This window comes from Poeciliopsis prolifica, unplaced genomic scaffold (assembly GCF_027474105.1).
Source record: "Poeciliopsis prolifica strain line A6 unplaced genomic scaffold, Auburn_PproV2 SCAFFOLD096, whole genome shotgun sequence".
Taxonomy (NCBI): Eukaryota; Metazoa; Chordata; class Actinopteri; order Cyprinodontiformes; family Poeciliidae; genus Poeciliopsis; species Poeciliopsis prolifica.
In genome coordinates, this window is record NW_026562471.1 from 1,028,959 (window position 1) to 1,049,309 (window position 20,351).

Below are 20,351 nucleotides of genomic sequence, written 5' to 3' on the forward strand. Positions count from 1 at the left end.
TTATACTCTTATTCCAAACCTCTAGGATTTGGCAGAATAACAGTTGTAATTTCCTCTAAGTAACTTGTGATATTCTTTTAGAACCTAACCCAGCTTTAAACCTATCCGAAACATTCTCCCCAATGATTAGGCTTGTTCCCTAATGTTTTCTAACAAACAAGGGTATTCACAGAGAAGCTTTGTTGAGGGATATGGAACTAAAGAAGGAGTATAAAGTATTCATTCCATATCATTTCTAAAAAGAAATTTTTTTTCATCTTAATACTTATGCATTGCTTTATGTTTATTCATAGAATAACATCCTAATAAGATCTACTGCTCCAGTCCACCTTCCATGTTTTAGCTGCCAACTTTGATGCTGTATTTAGTTGGATTTCAGACAAAAAAAATTATCATCAACCAAAATTGTAATGAGCAGATAGGCTTTTTTAAGATCGAGGGAGATTCATGATCAGCCAGAAACTGCAATAGGTGCATCACAAAGCAGATGTTTCTGGGGTGATAGCAAAGTTATTGAGGCTCAGTGTTGTAAATTCTTTACCACAAACCTTGTCTTTCTTAGAAGCTATCTGAAAGTTTCTTAAGGCATTATTTGCCCCATTGTAGGCTTCCTCTTCTTTGTTTCACCACATGAGCCCATGCACCACCTTCCTCTCATTCTACCTCCACTCGCAGCCTCAGACTGCCTGTTGGGTACATGAGAATTGCAAATTCAGACTTTGCCATTTAACTTCCATCTGCTGCTGGAGTTGAACTCCCTGCCAAGCACTGTTGTTATCTTGCTGATTTTATCAAAAGTACACTCTCACACACTTTCACACATTGCCTCCTCTTAGACAGATCCTTATGATGAAGCATCTTGATCATTCACCTCTGGGAAGCTTTTTATTTTATTAGCATATTTAAATACACTGCTCCATTCCACCTTCCATGTTTCAGCTGCCGAGTCCACTGCACAACTGGGGACACCTTTTTTCACTCAATATTAAATTGTCAAGAAGTGGTGTTGACACATATTAATTTCATCAGGGCGGATGAGAAGGATGAAATTTCCTTTATGATTTTCCCAGGATCTTCTTGGTGGGAAGCATGCTGCCAGAACAAAGTTTAATAAGCTGAGAATCTGGCGCTCATGTTTCCACACAGCTCAGTGGTGCTGATAAAACACCTTCAATAAATAACATTTGCTACAGTGTTCCCTCTGGACTGTGTGTTGGAACAAGCACATAACTCACTGCTCCTGCTGCATGTCTCTGCAGTTTGCTACTCTCCTTTGCTCTTCTTGCTCTTCATTGGATAAACAAACACAGCTTCTCAAAAGTAAAAAGATTGGAAAAAGTTTTTCATTTAGCGTCATGAAAAATGCAAGTTGTCAGACTTTTGCTTCCATTTTCTCCATTTTCTTCCATTTTCTCCTTTCCCATTCTGATGGGAGATGGACTGAGGATGAAAACAAATCAAATTTCAAAATGGGACAAAATTCCAAATTCTAGAAGATTTTACAAGCTAAAGTAGATTTAAACATCAGAATATTTGTTTTCGTCAAGCACCAAAGCAAAATTATTGTCTTTTAAAAGCATTTACATCTCTTGAGCTTTTCCACTTTTACAGATTAATTGCATTTCCATTGCATTTTTGTGACCATCTATTTTGTTCTAAACTGTGAATTAGAAGGAAAATGATGCATAATTTTTATAGTTTTGAAAAATAAAAATCTGAAAAGTCAACATGCATTTTTATTAGGCCGTCCTTACTCTGATGCCCCAAATAAAATCCAGTGCAATCTTTTATAGAAGTTGCCAAATAAATATTGAACACAAAATAAACACAGTTCACCTGTGTGACAGCATGTAAGTATGAAAGAACATACATGGGGGCAGATATGTTTTCAAATTTTACATTATTAATCAGTTCCTTTTAGCATTGCTTTAATTTTTATTCTGTATGTTTGTTGAACAGGTCATGGTTTTTGTTCATGCTCGAAATGCCACAGTGAGGACAGCTTTTGGGTTGATAGAGATGGCAAAAAACCGAGGAGAAATCTGTTTCTTTCAGCCAGACCAGGGCCCAGACTATGGCCAGTGTGAGAAACAGGTAAAACAAAGAAACACATTTTATGAGATTTGGGTCTTTTGCAGGTAAGTTGCGACGGCATTAATTTTTTTCTCCTTCTTGATGTCCAACAAACCAATGCTTGAAAAGCCTCTTTTACAAAGTAACTGGCCTCTACAGGTGCTGGACTTAAAATCAGAATATTATGAAAAAGTTGATTAAAATGAGTAATTCCATTCAAAAAGTGAAATGTGTATATTGCATTCATTCATTACATACTGACTAATATATTTTAAATGTTTTTTGATGATTATCACTGACAACTAATAAAAACTCCAAATTCAGTATCTCAGAAAATTTGAATATCCTGAAAAGGTTCAATATTGAAGACCCCTGGTGACACAATAATCAGCTAATTATCTAAAACTCCTGCAAATGTTTTTAAATTGTCTCTCAGTTTAGTTCTGTAGGTTACACAATCATGGGGATGACTTGACAGTTGTCCAAAAGATGACTTTTGACAACTTGCACAAGAGGGCAAGGCACACATTACTAAAGAAGCTAGCTGTGCACATGTCAAAGACAAACAGGACTGGACTGCTGCTGAGTGTTCCAAAGTTATGTTCTCTGATGAAAGTATTTCCTTTGGAAATTAAGATCCCAGAATCTAGAGGAAGAGTCGAGTGGCACAGAATCCACATTGCTTGAGGTTCAACATTTCCACAGTCAGTGATGATTGGGGTGCCATGTGGACCAACATCACCTGCTGGTGTTGGTCCACTGTGTTTTCTGATTCAGAAGAACAGAAGGTCACTATCAGAGCAACCTAGGCTCTGGTAACACCTGAGCCTTGGTGTTACCAGAGTGATGGCCTCCATGCCACGCCTCATTGCTGCAGTAATCTGGATAAAAGAAACCCTAACTAAGCACTAAGTGCTGAACATGCTCATACTTTTCATGTTCATACTTTTCAGTTGGCCAACATTTCTAAATGTCCTTTTCTGTATTGGCCTTAAGTAATATTGTAATTTTCTGAGATACTGAATTTGAGGTTTTTGTGAGTTGTGAGTTATAATCATCAACATTAAAATGAATATAATATATAATATAAAATGAATATAATAACAAGTTTCACTTTTTGACTGGAATTGCTGACACAAATCAACTTTTTCATAATATTATAATTTTAGGACCAAAACCTCTACTTGTACCCCAAAGTGCTTCACACTACATTTTATACTCACATTCACACACTGATGGTGGCAAGTTACTGGATAATAGCCACAGCTGCATTGGGGCAGTATGATGCACTGATCACCACCAGCAGGTAAGGTGAGTGAAGTGTCTTGTCCAAGGACACAATATCAGTGTGCATGGTTCTGTTAGCAGACTCTCTGAGTCAATGAGCTAAGAGGAGGGGCTTTAATTAGAACTAAGCTGTGAAGCCTGTTTCACTGTTAAGTTTCTCCATTTAGAACAAACTTCAGAATTGCCTGTGTGAGTACCATAACACAAAGGAATAAAGAGGAAATCTCACACACATAGTAGTCCCCTGCCCTTCTTGGTCCCTTTTTCTAAGTGTAGTGAAAAGAGAGACAACCAGAACTAGCAGTGAGCACATATAATAATAGTAGCAACAACCCATGCTTTATGACCATGACTATAGGGGGTCGACATGTTAGATGTTTTTAGTCACAGGTATGTAAAAGTGTCTAGAGTCCCTTTCTTTCTTTTTTTTTTTTCCTACTCGATTTTTCTGAAGGTCAGAGGTTGATGACATGTCCATCCACTGCTGATTTTCTAAAATGGAAATGTCTCATATTGTGCATAGTAAATGGTAAATTGTCTGTACTTGTATAGTGCTTTATCAAGTCCAGAGGACCCCAAAGTGTTTCACACTGCACATATTCACATACTCTCACACAGATGGCGGCAAGCTACTCCAGCTACCCTGGGGTAAACTGACAGAGAGAAGCATCTTCACACACTTAAACTTTCAGCTCTACCTATTCTGGTTTCCAGCTACTTATTATTTTTATTTTGACAGTTGGTCAATCACAGACATATGTAGCAACACAGAAAAATGTATGAGAAAAACTCAAAAACAAACTATTTGTTCTGTAAAAAAATGCTTCTGTTTTTATCCTCATCCCACTTGTTTCTAGTATTAAGGACTAACCGACTATAGTTTGGGAGCGCTGGATGTTTTGATGAACAGCCTATAATCACTGTGTGTGAGCCTTTAGTCATAGTTTCAGTAGTATATTACATGCGGTGTGGGCATGAAGAGAATGTGTTTCATTAATGGTCTCTGTGCTGGAAGAGTACACAGAGGTGGAGCTTTATTCTTTCTCAGAGGACGTCAGTCAGACTCCAACTCCCATCCCCATTTTTAAATCTCCCGCAACAGAAGCCACAGTAATAAATTTAGTAACCTTTTCCCCTACTCCCTGGGGCTGGGCCAAGATTGATGTGCCTCTAATCTCTTCTGTATTTAAATGGGACATGTATACAAATCAATCACTTTTCATGCTTTGTAAAACTGGAAAGAGAAGCAGATTAGTGAACTAAAAACGGTGCATTGTGACCTGGTTAGTCTCTGAAACTGTACTTTTAAAGTATTTCTGCAATGCTCTGCAGTTTATCTACATAAATTATTTTTTTATTTAATAATGTGTATTATCCACTCCATTGAATGTTTTTTTTGTTTGTTTTTTTTCCAGTCTGCACTGCCAGAGGGAGGGGAATCAGGATGACTCCACTTTAAACTCACACAGAGATAATGCTCTGCTTATTTGCTCTCTAGAAATCGCCCCGCATAAATATTTATTGATGTTTTTTAATCTTCAATATGCATGTGCAGTGAAATAATGCCCCTCTGAGGTCACTCAAATAATTTAGCATTTATTTATCCAGCTTTAGATTATTTTTTTTTCTGTCTTCTGTTATTTAATTGGCTTTATCTCAGGGGTTGGAGAGGCTGTCAGTCAAGCTTAGATATCTGGATTTTCCCTCTAGAGCCAGTTATTAAAAGCAGTTTTTCTGTCTCAGCTGTGCAAATAACCCACACTAAGACCAAAATGCCCACATTCAAAAAATACACTGAAATAAAGCTTTTTCCTCATGTTTCTACAGTCAATATTTAAATGTTGCGCCATGAAGAGAAAAACTGTGTGTGTGGGTGTGAAGAATAAACAGAAAAATATGATGCTTTATTTCCTGCAACATTTACACATTCGTTTTTCCCTCCACTTATTGAACAGAGCGGCTTTTTAATCTGAATATGTGACATATGATGTGATGTCAGTCTGTTTGTTTAAAACTGGTCTGCTTCATACTTACTATAAATCAATATACAATAACTGCTTTATCGGTTTGACTTCCGAGAGCTGCTTTGAAAAATAGTCATGGATGTAGTGTATTACAATGAATATGACACTTAGATTTAAATCATTTGTGTTTGCAACACTTAAATTACATTTCAGTTTAGTCTGTAATATATCATGACTGTTTTCTTTTTAAATTTGTAAAAAAGAGTTTTGAACATCAGCAATTGTTCATAGAACATTTTTACTACAACTGAAAATAAGTATTAAAGGTTAGGGTTACAAATCATCATTAGAATCTTTAGCTCTGCAGAAATTGCCCTGTGCTTCTGATTGTTTTTTTTCTTTTCATGCAGTTTTCATTTAACTTTTGGACAATGATCTTGTGATAATAAGCACAGCAAAGAAACCACTTCTGTCCAAAAAACATAAGCAGGCTCAGGTTATAAAAACAGAATAAGGGTGGACAGTAAGACAAACTTAACCATTTGTTTGAGCATCTACAGTTTGCTTAGAGAAAAGAACTGTTGACTCCGAAGTACAAGCATGCTTTATGTCACTGCCGAATCTGATCATGAGTGTTTTTAATAATTCAAGATATTTGAAAAACTGAAGAAAAGCATTGCGCTGTTGATGGGTTTTTGGTTGATTTACATAAAACAATCTAATCAAGCCTTCTACTAGTCTTTGGGGTTTCTGGATGTATATTTTTTTAAATAATATTATGTCCATTGTCTGTCAGAATAACATTATAGTCTGTTAGTCTTGCAGAACTTGCAATATATAACAAGGCCAGAATGAGCCTTGGTCGGACAGAAATGATTTAAGTTCTGTATTTTCAAGACTATAAGTCGCTCCGGAGTATAAGTCGCACCAGACATAAAATACATAATAAAGAAGAAAAATATATATTTACGTCGCACCTGAGTATAAGTCGCATTTTTGGGAGAAATTTATTTGATAAAATCCAACACCAAGAACAGGCATGTCATCTTGAAAGGCGATAAAAATAGAATAGAGGCAACAACAGGCTGAATAATTGTACAGTATGCTAACATTGCATGACACACAACGAACTAAGAACATGTCTGGTATGTTAACATAACATATTAAGAGTTATTCCGATAACTATTGCATAAATAACATGCTAACAAGTTTACCAAACCATTCGTGTCTCTCCAAAACACTAAATCTTTATCTTCGGTGTCGCTTGTAAACATCTCTGCTAACTCCGGAGGTAGCTTCTGCCACACACATTATCAACACAGGCCTAGAGCGCCCTCTTGTGGTTTAGTGTGAAAATATGACATAATATACACTCAACAAAAATATAAATGCAACACTTGCTCCCATTTTTCATGAGATGGACTCAAAAACCTAAAATTTGTTCCAGATAAACAATATTACCATTTCTTTCAAATGTTGTCCACAAATCTGTCTAAATGTTTGATAGTGAGCACTTCTGCTTTGCTGAGATAATCCATCCCACCTCATAGGTGTGCCACATCAAGATGCTGATCTGACATCATGATTAGTGCACAGGTGTACCTTATACTGCCCACAGCAAAAGGCCACTCTGAAATGTGCATTTTTGTTTTTGCTTTATTAGAGGTCTGGGGACTCAGTCAGTAGCTGGTGTGACCACCATTTTCCTCATGCAGTGCAACACATCTTCTTCGCATCGAGTTTATCAGATTGCCAATTGTGGCCTGTGGAATGTTGGTCCACTCCTCTTCAATGGCTGTGCGAAGTTGCTGGACATTAGTGGGAACTGGTACACTCTTTCGGATACGCCGGTCAAGCACATCCCAAACATGCTCAATGTGGGTGACATGTCTGGTGAGTATGCTGGCCATGCAAGCACTGGGACATTTTCAGCTTCCAAGAATTTTGTACAGATCCTTGCAACATGGTGCTGTGCATTATCTTGCTGAAACATGAGGTGATGTTCATGGATGAATGGCACAACAGTGAGCCTCAGGATCTCATCACAGTATCTCTGTGCATTCAAAATGCCATAAATAAGATGCACCTGCGTTCTTCGTTCATAACAGATGCCTGCCCATACCATCATCCCACCACCACCATGGGCCACTTGATCCACAACATTGGCATCAGCAAAGCGCTCACCCACATGACGCCACACACGCTGTCTGCCATCTGCCCTGAACAATGTAAAACGAGATTCATCCGTGAAGAGAACACCTCTCCAACGTGCTTGATGCCATCAAATGTGAGCAAGTCTGTTACGGTGACAATCTGGAGTCAGATTAAGACCCCGATGAGGACGACGAGCATGCAGTTGAGCTTCCCTGAGACAGTTTCTGACAGAGAATAAGAGAATAAGTTGCATCCCCGGCCAAACTATGAAAAAAAAACTGTGACTCATAGTCCGTAAAATACGGGAATATCTCACACTTTTTTTACGTGCTTTGAGAGTGAACAAGGCAGGAACAAAAATGTTCCAGCAAATTTCTCTTTGTCATGTATGTTGTTGGCAATCTACCAATCCACTTTCTGCAAGCCAGAATAAGAGGATACCTGAAAGGGCTAAGCTTTACTGCAGTGGGGCTGCCCACCTGTAATAACTGCATCACCATTATCACCATGGTCTTCCACTGTGACTTCAGCAGATTGAACAGGCTTCCATTATATGCAGTCTCTAGCTCCTTGCAGACTAAAAGCTCTCCTTCCACCAGTGTTTCCAGAAAGATATCTTTGCTTGTGGTTCCTTGTGACTTCATTCCAGCTTATTAGCTCTTTACCTTGAAGTCGGTACATTATTTGTTTTTACATTCAAAAGAAAAGTCCTGTCCTATAATTTTTTAATACACTTGGGTCCTTTTATTTACTAACAAAATTATATTTCCAAGAGCATACTTTTAGATTTTAAAGAAAATGTTTTTATTTTTACAAATACAATTTAAAAAACTTGTATCAAAGTGAAAATTGATTTATTCAAAACTTATTTTAAAGCATATTAAATATGAAAGAGGTAAATATTCACCTGCTATAGTCAATATTTAGTAGATGCATTTTTGGCTGATATCACAGCACAGAATATGTGTGGATTGATATAAAATTTATATAGCAGATATATACATCAGAGATATAATGAAAACTTTAATTATATTATTCGTTATAGAATAAACAAAATCTAAATTAACCTTGTTGTCTAGACAGTGTGTGTTTGGAATCAGTTTCAGAATATGACTTGCATTTGGGAAGCATCTGGACAAACTTCTCACAGGCACTCTATAATTTTGCTTGCTTTGACTTAAACAATCCTCTCCACACCGTTCAACACAAAGTCAGAGAGATGGGCAGATTTTCAGTAGGGGATAAGAGACACCTTGTGGTCCCATGGGTCTATTGCACATAGTTTTGTACATCTGTCTCTGTTTTTAGAGGGCTTTGAAGCTTCGCCTCTCACGCCTTCTCAGAGGCTTTAAACAGAGCATGCATGGCATGGCATAGCATAGAAAGTTTTCTATGAAAAGAGCAATTTTTAGCAGTGATGATATGAAGCTATAGAGATTTAATCTTCAATATGAGCATTGATATTGCTGTTGTGCACACCATTCTCTTCAATTCTTTTTATCTTTGGTCTTTTTTGAAGAGCACCCTTCATGTTTTTTTGTGCTTTTTTTAAGATCAACTGATGCCTCTGAGTTGTAAGCCCTAAAGGACTCTGCACATCACCAGACAAGACTTGTAATGTCATGGTTTCTTTTCATTTGATGCTATTTTTACAGCTCAAGTCCATTGCCTGTCCTCTTACTGCTTCACTTTGTGACAACATGTCATCTGTTCAAACTTGCTCCTCAAAGTACTGATCAACAACAAATAAGCCACACTGCAATGGCTGCTTGAAACAGGAGTGACAAACACAGCTACTGTACTACAAAACAAATTTCCATAATTAGAAAAAGGCTTTTGCAAGATGGTGGGAGAGTGTGAAGAAAACTGTGTGAAGTGTGAAGCACTCCTCCATCCTTCTTGACTGTTCTGGAACGACAGCTCATTTGGAGTCTCATGCCCTCAGGGAGCAGTTTTGCATATTATTATGTTATTGGAAACAGTTGCACTTCAATTTTCTTGTTTCATTTCCTGCTCATCAGTGTTAGAACATTGACGTGTACCACTAACCATGGTCTACAACAAAAAACTTTTCTTTTCTTTTAAGTCAAAGGTAAAAACAGTAGTTATGTCAGTCAGAAGCACCTCATTTATGTTTGTTGTTAAACTATGAACACAGAAATATGCCCCTGATATTCTCAGCTCGACTTTGCCAAATCCTGTTTTCAAGCATCCTTGCTGGACTTTAATTTGCACAATTGAGACTCCAGATTCTCCAAAGGATGGGCAGGAGGAGGAAATGGAAGTTGTACATTCTGACCTTGACTAGTCCTCGCGCTCTGCAGCAGATCTCTCCACTCCAGTGCCAGATTGACGACATGGACATCAGTAACAAGTTTGGTTTCGGAAAGGTTTGCTGCCTGTTGTATATTCGACTAAGTGAAAGACCAAAAGGAGTTGGACCGATTATTCAACTAACTTTAGTGAAAGAAAAGGAGGAATGAAGCGTAATGATAAATGACAGAGTGTCAGGACTTAGCTAACATAGCTCTTTCTGGAAAAACCCTCCACATTTTTATACTTCGTCTAACTTTTTCTTCTAAAGTATCATGGGACATGTAGTCCACTCAAATATTTACTATTTGTGGGCTTTTAAGAAAAGGTCCACAAATAGTAAATATTTGAACCAGACCCTAACTGTGAAATGCTAACTAAATCTATGAAATAACAATTACAACTCAAGTAATTACTGATATTAAATTATAATATCCAAAATAATCAGTCATAAACAAATCCTGGTTAAACAACAGTTTATCTAAAGTATATAGCAGCTGGATCAGTCTCCGCCAAACAGTTCCAACTGTCGTTCGGACAGCACACGATCTCACCAGTCCATCACGGCCTGGAAACATTTCTTCAATTCTTCCCAGCTTCCAGCTCTTTCTTGAAGTCTTGTCCTCTCCAATGAGCACTACATTCCCCACCTGCAGTTTGGACGGCGTCTGAGAGTCACAACAATGCGCTGACCTCAAGTCCAACAAGTATTACTTCCTCCTTCAATTTCAGAAGATGGTCATTTACCTGTACCACCATCTCCGTGTCATCGTTACTTGGATGCTTGGTGTCAGCTGAGAATACTCTTAGAAGCAAACTAGTGAGTCTTTGGCCCACTAAGAAGTGAGCAGGTGTCAGACTGTGGCTCATCCACATCATTGTGCACGTATGTTAGAGGTCTGGAATTTATTATGACCTCTGCTTCAGTGAGAGTAGTCCACATTTCTTCAAAACTTAGTTTTGCTCTGCCGAGTACCTTTTGTAGGAATACCTTTACTGACCTAACAAATCTCACCCAGAATCCTCCCCATCATGATACTCTTTCAGCAATGAACCTCTAGGTGATGCCCTTATCAGAGAAGACGTTTTGCAGCTGTGGCTCTATAATGCTCTCCCAGAGTTTCTTTAAATCCTGTTCAGCTCTCTTGAATTATCTGAGGAAACCACTTTGCACAAACATCTTCTTGAGGTGAGTCGTTTTAGAGGCAGCAGAATTTTTTTGTGGACAGATCTGAAATCAGCTATAAGTGCATTGCTCTTGTTACATCAGGTAAACAGTGCAACATATAATTTCTTCACTGAGCCTTGTTCCTTTACATAAAGCGGCCCTGCAAAGGGTGACCTCAAATGGTGGGGTTTCTGTTATTCTTGTCGTATGTTGTCCCACCTTAGCGTTGAATTTCTTACAAAATGTGCATCTTGACACAACTTTCTTGACCACTTAGCATGCTCTGACAAGCCAGTATATTTCCTAGTTTACACTAAAGTGTTTTGTACAGCTACATGCTGTCAGGTTCTGTGTTTTTCTGTGTTTGATTTTGAGTTTTCTGTGTCCTGAGTTCTCCTCGTTGTCCTGTCTTCCCCTTGATTCCTCCCAGGTGTGTCTTGTTCCCTTGATTACCCTCAGTGAATTTAATCCCTCCTGTGTCTTTTGTTCCTCGTCGGGTCCTTGTCATATTTTGGTGTTCCTCTTTGTTGTCGCCGTCGTTGTTCTGCCTGTTTGACCAGTTGCCATCGGTGTGAGCTCTGGCTTCCGCTCAGCCGTGCTGCCTGGCCACGGACTTGTTTGTTTGACCTTGTTTCTGGACTGTTTTCATTATTAAATTCACACCTACTCACCTTACCTGGGCCTCCAGCGTCTGCCTCACCACCTCCACCACACCACCTCATGACACATGCATCATTTTCTCATGACGACACTTCATCAATATTTCTGTGTATCTGTGCTGACCAGGTAAAATGCATGAGTATCTTTCTCTGAATGAAAGATTGGATTGTTGCTGTCTTCCTCCAAAAGAAAGGAGCTCATCTTCATCTAGAAATGGTTTCAGTTCTCAGATTTTAGAATTGGTGTTGAGGCAGTTATCTTGCTTCAGCATGTCAATTTCTGACTTGAAACATTGAATTTGAGTCACTTTTATCCAGTGTTTTCCAACTCTTCTGTTGTCAGCTCACTACTGATTTTTTATTTTTTTTCACTTGAGCGGACATTGTGATAAAACACTTTATCCAATCTATCACTTTGAGCACTGTTCTTAATTTGATCTGTTTCTCCAGATAAACGCTAGTTTTAAGAATTTTGCATTTTGATTGACCAGGTGTACTGCAACCTGGTATTTGGATCTCATTTTAGATCTCATCTCATCTTCCTGAACAGGTTCCTGAAAGTTTTTTGACTGATCAGGTAATGTTAGGGTTGCAAGGTCCATTTCACCACAATGTGGTCTGCATCTGATCCTGAACAGATAACCCTGTGGTGTGAAGATCAGCTGGATTGATTCTCCCTTGGCAATGTGACCATAAATTTAGCTGATTTTGATCTAGCTGAAGAGCTTTAATGAGCTTGTTTCCAAACCTGGCAGCTATTACAGCTCCCACTAGTTGCAGCTGCGGCAGTATCAACCTTTTAAGTGGAGCAATCCCGGATGCCACCAGACTCATTATCATTTCCCCTTCTTTAGTTTTTCCTTGCAGATAGGTGACTGCACTGTAGGCTCATTCACTTGAGTCACAAAACACATGTAACTTTCACATCCCGACTGTTCAGTTGTTGCATGTCCATTTTGGGATTGCCAGCTGGTGCAATTAAGGGAGCTCTGAAAACTACTGCTGCCACTTCTTTGTCAAATCAGGTGGCAGTTCTTCATCCCTTTTTACTCCTCTCTCCCACATTTCTTGAAACAGACACTTAATTCTGACGGTGAAAGGAATAAAGAACCCTATTGGATCAAAGATGTTACAGATTACTGGAGGATGCTTTATGTGTTTGTTTTCTCTTTCATAATCTCCAGCAATCCTCTAAGGTGGTACACAAAATTATCTGTTACTGGTCTCCACACTAAGCCCAGAACCTTTAGCACTGATTCACATGTCTCTGGCTATGTTGGTCAATCCATTGAATTTCCTTGCCATATTTCTTTGAGCTCAGCTGAGTTCATTATCTATTTACATAGCTCCATTCCATCAGCAGATATAGTGTTCTTTGTTGTGGTAGTCACTGTGAAGGCCTCTTTCAACTCACTATAATTTAAAATTAAGTCTTCTACATAGAGAGATGAGTTGATGGTTTCTACCACTTCTAGTTCTTCTTGTTGGTATTGTCTCAGATGTTTCCTTGTAGTAGCTGCTTGTAAGAATGGGTTTGATGAAGCTCCAAACACTACTCTTGTCATTCTGAGCAAAAGCAAATGTTCATCTGTGTCATCAATAGGTGGTCCTGAGAACCACAGAAATTTCTCTGATAGCAATATTTGCAGAAATGCCCTTTTAATGTTGCCGATATGATGTAGCCTCAACTTGAGCAGAACATTCATCAGATTTGGGTTTAGATTAGGGCTTGTTATGAGAGAGTCATTCAGGGATGAGCTTCCGTCTTCATGAGACGTATCAAACAAAACCCTTAGTGTTGTTGCCTTGTCTTCTCATCACTGCATAATGAGGCAAATAGTGTCTCACACTGCTTGCAGCAATTTTCTCTCTTGGCACCTCCTCAGCCATTCCTTCCTTAAAGTAGCTCTCCACTACTTCATGGTGTCTGTTGTGCAGCACAACATCTTTCTTTAGTTTTCTTTTTAAACTCATCAGTCTTTTGCAATGTGGTATTTGTCTTGGAGGGGGGGAGTAAGTTTGTTGCGATGGAAACTTCACTTGATAACGTCTATCCTTAAAAGTGGAAGTTTCCTCAAACCGTTGCAACACTTCTCGATCTTCTGGGCTCTCTGGCTTCTCATTTGTGATTCCCAGGGACTCAAGTTCCCAGAATGCATGGAACTGTTTGTCTTCATTGCTGGGTGTCTTCAATGAATTGAATGTGCATGCATATTTTTTTCTGCCAAGCTGGACATTACTACTGGGCCCAGGGTTGTCCAACCAAAGCATTCTCAAGAGATACCAAAATCTCCTTTGGTCTTTCTGTATTTCTATATTTACTGTTTACTATTTGTTTATATATATATATATATATATATATATATATATATATATATATATATATATATATATATATATATATATACTTCTCTCACTGTCAAAAAGCTTGGTTACTGTGTCCATTTTGGGATTGCCAGTTGGTGCAATTGAGGAATTTCTGAAAACCATTGCTGCCGGTCTCGTACTGGCTCCAAACTTCTTGCCACATAAGCTGACATCTTCGTTGAATTTGTTAACTATTGGCTGAGGCAGCCTCACTGTAGCATCACTGTGTTGTGTGGAGTTTGTGTTAAACTCATTCACTTGCACCTATTTGTACTCTATACTCACAATTTACAACATGCTTATCTATTGCTTTGCACGTTTGTTCATACTGATTATCTAGTTCTTATACTCTGTGAGTTCCCCCTCCAGCTTCTCTTCGTCCAGTATAGTGTGCTCCTCAATAGGGCAGTTCAGTCCCCCTTTGCCATTAGCACAGTCAGCATTTCCTGCACACATCCGACGTCCGGGTCGTCCTTTTAATAATTTACTATCAATTTGATTCAGTTGTCACATAGTTGAACTCTGTATTGTCCAGTTCTTTCTCCTTGTTCTTTCAATATGCTGTTCTCCACTGTTGTGTGCCGCTTCCATTTTCAACAGCCACAGCTCCTGCGTCCATTTTTTGGCAACAAAAGATTTTGTATATTCGGCTAATTCAAAGACAAAAAGAAGTTTGAGACAAATTGGCAAGCTGTCAATTTTTCTATAACCAATTTTGATAACATCTTCATTGATTCCTAACTTAAGATACCTATTGTCATCTCTAAACTCAATGAGGCAGTCAAGTCCCTGCAGAGAAGCAAAGGTCCAGGCTCTAAGGAGTATGCTTGTGAGTTTTATAGAATATTTTGGGACAAGCTTTCTCTACTACTTTTAGAGGGACACAATGAATCTTTGATCTCTGTGCACCTACTTCAGACCCTTAATTAGGCAGTTATTATTTCACTTACAAATTTAGTTTAACGACTTGGATTAGGCTACTCTATTCTGACCACTATGCCTCAAATAATATTAAATCTGACTATTTTTCAATCAGTCAATCAAGTTTATTTGCATAGCATATTTCAGCAACAAGATAGTTCAAAGTAAGTGCTGTACATTATTTCCCTCAGCCCTTTAAAACGGCTGAGGGAAAACCCATCTGAAGAAGAGAAATCTGGATCCTAACTATTTTTAATTAATTTTGAACAATTACACACACGCACACACACACACACACACACACACACACACACACACACACACACACACACACACACAAAAGAAAAAACACAAAGTTGTTTTTCTTTGTGAAGAAAAAACAACTTGCGTTGGGTGTAACAAAGTTACACTCTACACATGTGGCTACACATCAGGGTGTTGATTAATGTTTCATTCATGATGTTTCATTAGCAACTCTAAAAACCCAGATTTGTTCCTTTAATCTGGGTTTTTAGTCCAGATTAAAGGAAGTTTGTGTTTTGACTGTTTTACAATTTTCTAGAAGTTTGTCTCAAACAAACTTATAATTTGCTTTAACAGTTGAACCCCTCACAATTGCGCTCATATTGATATAGATTTATATTCCTGCTGTTCTTACCACTGTAGATTTAGTCAGCTGTCAGGCTATAAACTAAATTTTAGTAAGAGTGAATTGATCCTGGTTAATGCTTTAGCTAGCAGTTGCCCATTGTACATGTTACCATTTAGGGTTTACCTACTTAGAAATCCAGATTACCTCCATTTTTTCTCCAAAGATCCTGAATACAAGGATCTTTTCAAAGCTTACTTTTCCCATTTATTGTTGCGTGTTAGGAAAGACAAAAGTTGCCAAAACAAAACTTTTGATTGTGGTAAAAGGGTATAGCCAGTCCTCAAAGTTTGACATTTTACTGTGATAGAAAGTCCCTATCTGACCTCTAATCAAAATGACACCATGTTCAGTGACACTTAGCTGGATCCTGTGACTCGGTGGTCAGTCAGTTTTTCAACAAACTGAAATCAAACCTGGACCATTTAGCTCAGTCAGTCTCAAAAAGGTTTTTAGTAAACTGAAGATATGAAGAAACTCAAAAGAAATTACAGAGAAGAAGAGAAAAAATGGAGGAAAAATAAATTGACAATTGACTACCACACAATGCGCGAACAGCTTAAAATATACAACTCTGCTGGCTGAAATTCAAGAAATGAATATTTTTCCAAAGCAGTAAACAGTCTCAAAAATAATTCCAAAGTAAGTTTTTTCACCATTGATAATCTGATTCGTTCTAATTTTACTGCTTATTCACAGACTCCAATTGACTTTCTTTGTGAACAGTTTGCAAATCATTTCAGAGGAAATACCAAGTCAATTAGAGCTAGCATTTTATCTGAGCAAAATACTCTTACTAAATCTACTGAATGTTTGTTTTTACCACTGGAAACACTTGATAACTATCCTGTGGTTGGTGCAGAGATGCTATGTAAATTTTTTTCTCAAGTCAAACCAACCACCTGCCTCTTGGATCCAATTTCAAAATTCATTCATTTTACAGATTTATTCTGAGTAGGACATTTTGGATATTGTAAATTGTTCTTTTCAGATGGGTGTCTTCTCCACTCCCTTTAAAATGGCTGAGGGAAAACCCATCTGAAGAAGAGAAATCTGGATCCTAACAATTTTTAACAATTACAGACCTGTAGAACTTACCATTTATAAGTAACAGTTGAAGAAAAGCTTCTTTTTATTCAGTTAAGTAATTTTCTAAATGATGCTGGTATTTGTCTTTTGACAAAAGGTTTTTGACAAAAGGTTTTGTCTGTAATTTGACTATATTGAGAGAAAAAAATGATTTTATTAATTTCCTCGAGGATCAATAAAAATATTTAGAATTCAGAATTCCTACAGATACCAATTTTTCTCCAGTTCTTTAGCTTATTATAAATGTTGAAAATTGACCTGGTCATGCAAATGAGAGGAACCACATCACATCTGCAGACAGAAGGAACTACATAATGGAATTGTAAAAACTGATTATGCAGTTTTACAGTGCTTATAATGATTTTCTGTGTGTTTAGCAATTAACTCTTGGTAATGGTGCTACAGTACAATAGCCTATTCAGAGAAAAGGGCTGATTGTAATGGAAATGTAGAGTTGAGTAGGCATAAGTCGGAACTCATTGTCCCTTCTCACTCCTGCCTCTCCAACAGTAACGGCCTACCTTCAGAGCAATAGACATTAAGACCACCAAGTGCTCTTCAGCCAGATGGATATTTCTGCTCCGAGAGTCAGTGTTGATGTGTATGGCATACAACATTTGGCAAATACTTCCTATCTGGAAGGATTTCAGATAGGACGTTTGGTTTGGGATCTGAATCGTTCCCAAACTAAACTGAATGCTAGTCATATACTGTTTTTCACATTAATTGTCGTTTAGACAGCTAAGAAACTTTATTAATCCCCTTAGAATTTCCCTCAGGGAAATTGTAGTTATTGTAGTTATGGGTGTGTATCTCCCACACAGTCAATACTTAAATTAACAGTGTTTTTCTTTGTTCTGTTTTTTTGAAACCATTAATGGCCCTATCCTACAGTTCATCTGTTTCAGACTTGTTCCCATCTTGTTGTTCCAGGCTCTAGCGAGAAATTGAAGAATTTAATTGCAGAAATTGTCAGAAATGTAAAGCCAGGTGGTATTATAAAATTTATTTTGCATTAATACTGGTGGAATAATTATTGTAAGCCTGGCTGTTTGTTGATGTTTTATCCACAGTCAAAGTCATAACAGAATGTGAGTGAAACAGGCAGCTGGCCCAAGCGAAGTGTGCAGCAGGAGAGGCTGCAAGCAGCACCGCATAATGGGACCTGATCAGAAGCTTAGGTCGCTGCCATCTCAAATCCAGTTGTTGCACTACAGACATCAGCCTTAACTCACCTCAGATTACAGGCTGGAAGCATGGCTGTAATTTGCTCTGACACCTCAAAGCAGAACCTCAGTTGTAGCATTTCAATTAGCTGTCTTCTCTGGCTAACACAGATCTCACCACAAGTGTGTGCACCCTGGCCCTGAGGGCCCCACCAGGCATGAGTTTGCCCTGCTTTTCAGACAGATGCCTTCTGACAGCTTGGCTGGAATATATTTTGTGCTGTTGCATCATTTTTATTGGGTTTCCATCCAAATAAGTCAGTGCACCAAGGAATATATAAGAATACCAACAACATTTACTGCCATCTATATACATCAGATTTTCAGTTGGACTTTTTTAATATAGGACTTTTGATAAGAGTAAAGAGTGAAATGACTTGTTGCTTTATTATTTGCAGCTCATCCTGTGTGTTGTACTGTTATCACACACGGAAAAACTCAATCTGTTCTATTTTTTCTGATCTGAACCATGCTTGATAAAAGTCTTATGCATTCAGAGCAAAGTCATTAATAATGAACTGAATGTGCTTTTAAACTGTTCTGACATTATTTGTGCAACAGTGATTCAGCCACTTATTACTCTGCTTCCATCAGACATACACCTGCCTTTGCTTTTTCCTGTGAACATGTCAACCAGATGACCTTGGCTGTTTTATAACATGAAAGCTGACCCATGCTTAGCCACAGGTTCTTGTGATGAAAACAGAATGCATGGCACCTTTTTACACGTGGTTCACTCTAATGGTTTTCAACATAACCATATTAACTAGCTGAATTATTTTTCCTCAGTGATCGGTTAATGGGAGCAATATAATCTCTCCTGCTAGTTCCTCGCACAACCATACCTGTTGAAGTTCTAGTCAGCAAAAGGCTTTTTTTAAAAAGCATCTTAATTAGGATTTGCTGCAATCCAAGTTAGCTGTGTTGTTGATTTTTTTCCCCCTGCATCACTCTTACACGTCAGTATTACTACACAGGAAACAGGAGATGGGTCTGAGAAACTGGTTTTCAAATTCCAGGGTTACATCAATGTAGATTGAGTTCCAAATGCCTGTAATTTAGAGGTTAATAAGTTATGCTTGTTCAATGGATCAGCCTTCACAGAGGAGCTGTCATCTGAAGATTAATGAAATTGGATGCAGTGATGCATTACACTACTAGTTTAGGGTAATAATATGCGTATTTTGTATGAGTGTGATCGCTTATTTACCAAAATTCCGAAGTTCTAAGCACCTGTGCCTTCAGTAATTTGTTCAGTCTGTTTTCGCCAAAAGAACAGACTTTGTTCCTTGCCTTCTATGGTCCAGCTTATTCAGAAGAGCATTTCCACTGCCAGTTGAACTCTTAACTGCCAGGCGAGGTAAAACCCAAACGCCTAACGTGGCGTCATACTAGTGCGATGGCAAACGTGAGGCACTATTGTTTCTTTCTATCCCCTAATCAACAGTAGCTCCAAACTAACCAAGCTAGTCTTCACAACCAAAGGGGGCCCAAGGTCAATTGTGTGGGCCACTTTTACAACAACAGACGAAATAGTGATCCACACTCCATAATGCTCAGTGGAAACAAGGCAAAAATGTTTTATCTGATCAAGGTAAAACTTGAGTTCCAGCTAAAGCCTCAGTATTGTTGATCACCTTGTCACCTCATATTCATACTCCAGGGAAACAGCAGTTCTGTAGAGAGCGACAAATTTCATAAAATAGTTTCAATAAAAATGTTTTGGTTATACGTTTTGCGTACAACACTTTTTAATTTAAAATTGTTAAAAGCTATTATTTTTGCTATGTAATATGTTCTTGCTTTGAGTATACAAACTGATTAAAAATTGGATTTATGAAAATATATTGTTTTTGTTTTGTTGAATTGAGATACTTCCTCTTACCAAATGAAGGGGGCTTCATGTGGATATTTCAATTGTTATGCTCCTTAATCCCTCTGATTTGTTTGTTTAGGTCTGGTTTTGTCAGATAGTCGAGTTAAATATCAATAACAGTTTATCACTCCTTAGAAATGAGGAATGTTAAAGGCTTTCTTTCCACCCAATGATATTGGAAAACTGATATTTTGTTTTAAAATTTAGTCTCATAAAGAAAAAAACAATTCAGGCAGATTTAATTTCAATAAAAATATATAAATATATTCTGAAGCAGCAATAATGCCAAATAGTCAATAGTTTTATTAACATATTATTCTAACTCCAAGTTGTATTAAGCAAATCATAAAAAAGGCTTGTCTGCAGGTTACAACTACATACTCTTGGATCAGGTTTTGCATACAAATGCAGACATTGACTGCAAGTGAAACACTGGCTCAGTGGGGGTGAGACAGACAACTTCTGACAATAATGGGCTGTCTGTTTGCAGTGAAGAGGATTGCTGGGCTCTGACCTCCATTTAGATGCCTGAAGAGAGAGAGATAAAGCACTGTGATGAGGACTCACCTTAAGCTCAGCGAGGTCACAGGCCTTCTGTCAGTCAA

General features: G+C 38.0%; 1 protein-coding gene across 4 annotated transcripts in view; it reads left to right on the forward strand.

Annotated features, from left to right (window-relative positions):
• ascc3 (activating signal cointegrator 1 complex subunit 3) overlaps window positions 1-20,351 on the forward strand; it is a 177,321-nt gene that overhangs the window by 106,167 nt on the left and 50,803 nt on the right. For 3 of the 4 annotated variants that reach the window (XM_055023204.1, XM_055023206.1, XM_055023205.1), the window contains one exon: window positions 1,960-2,094. In XM_055023204.1, the coding sequence (XP_054879179.1) occupies window positions 1,960-2,094 (135 nt within the window). Of the gene's footprint in view, window positions 1-1,959; window positions 2,095-4,775; window positions 5,268-20,351 lie in introns of those variants that run through there. The other variant, XM_055023207.1, reaches the window with a different exon arrangement.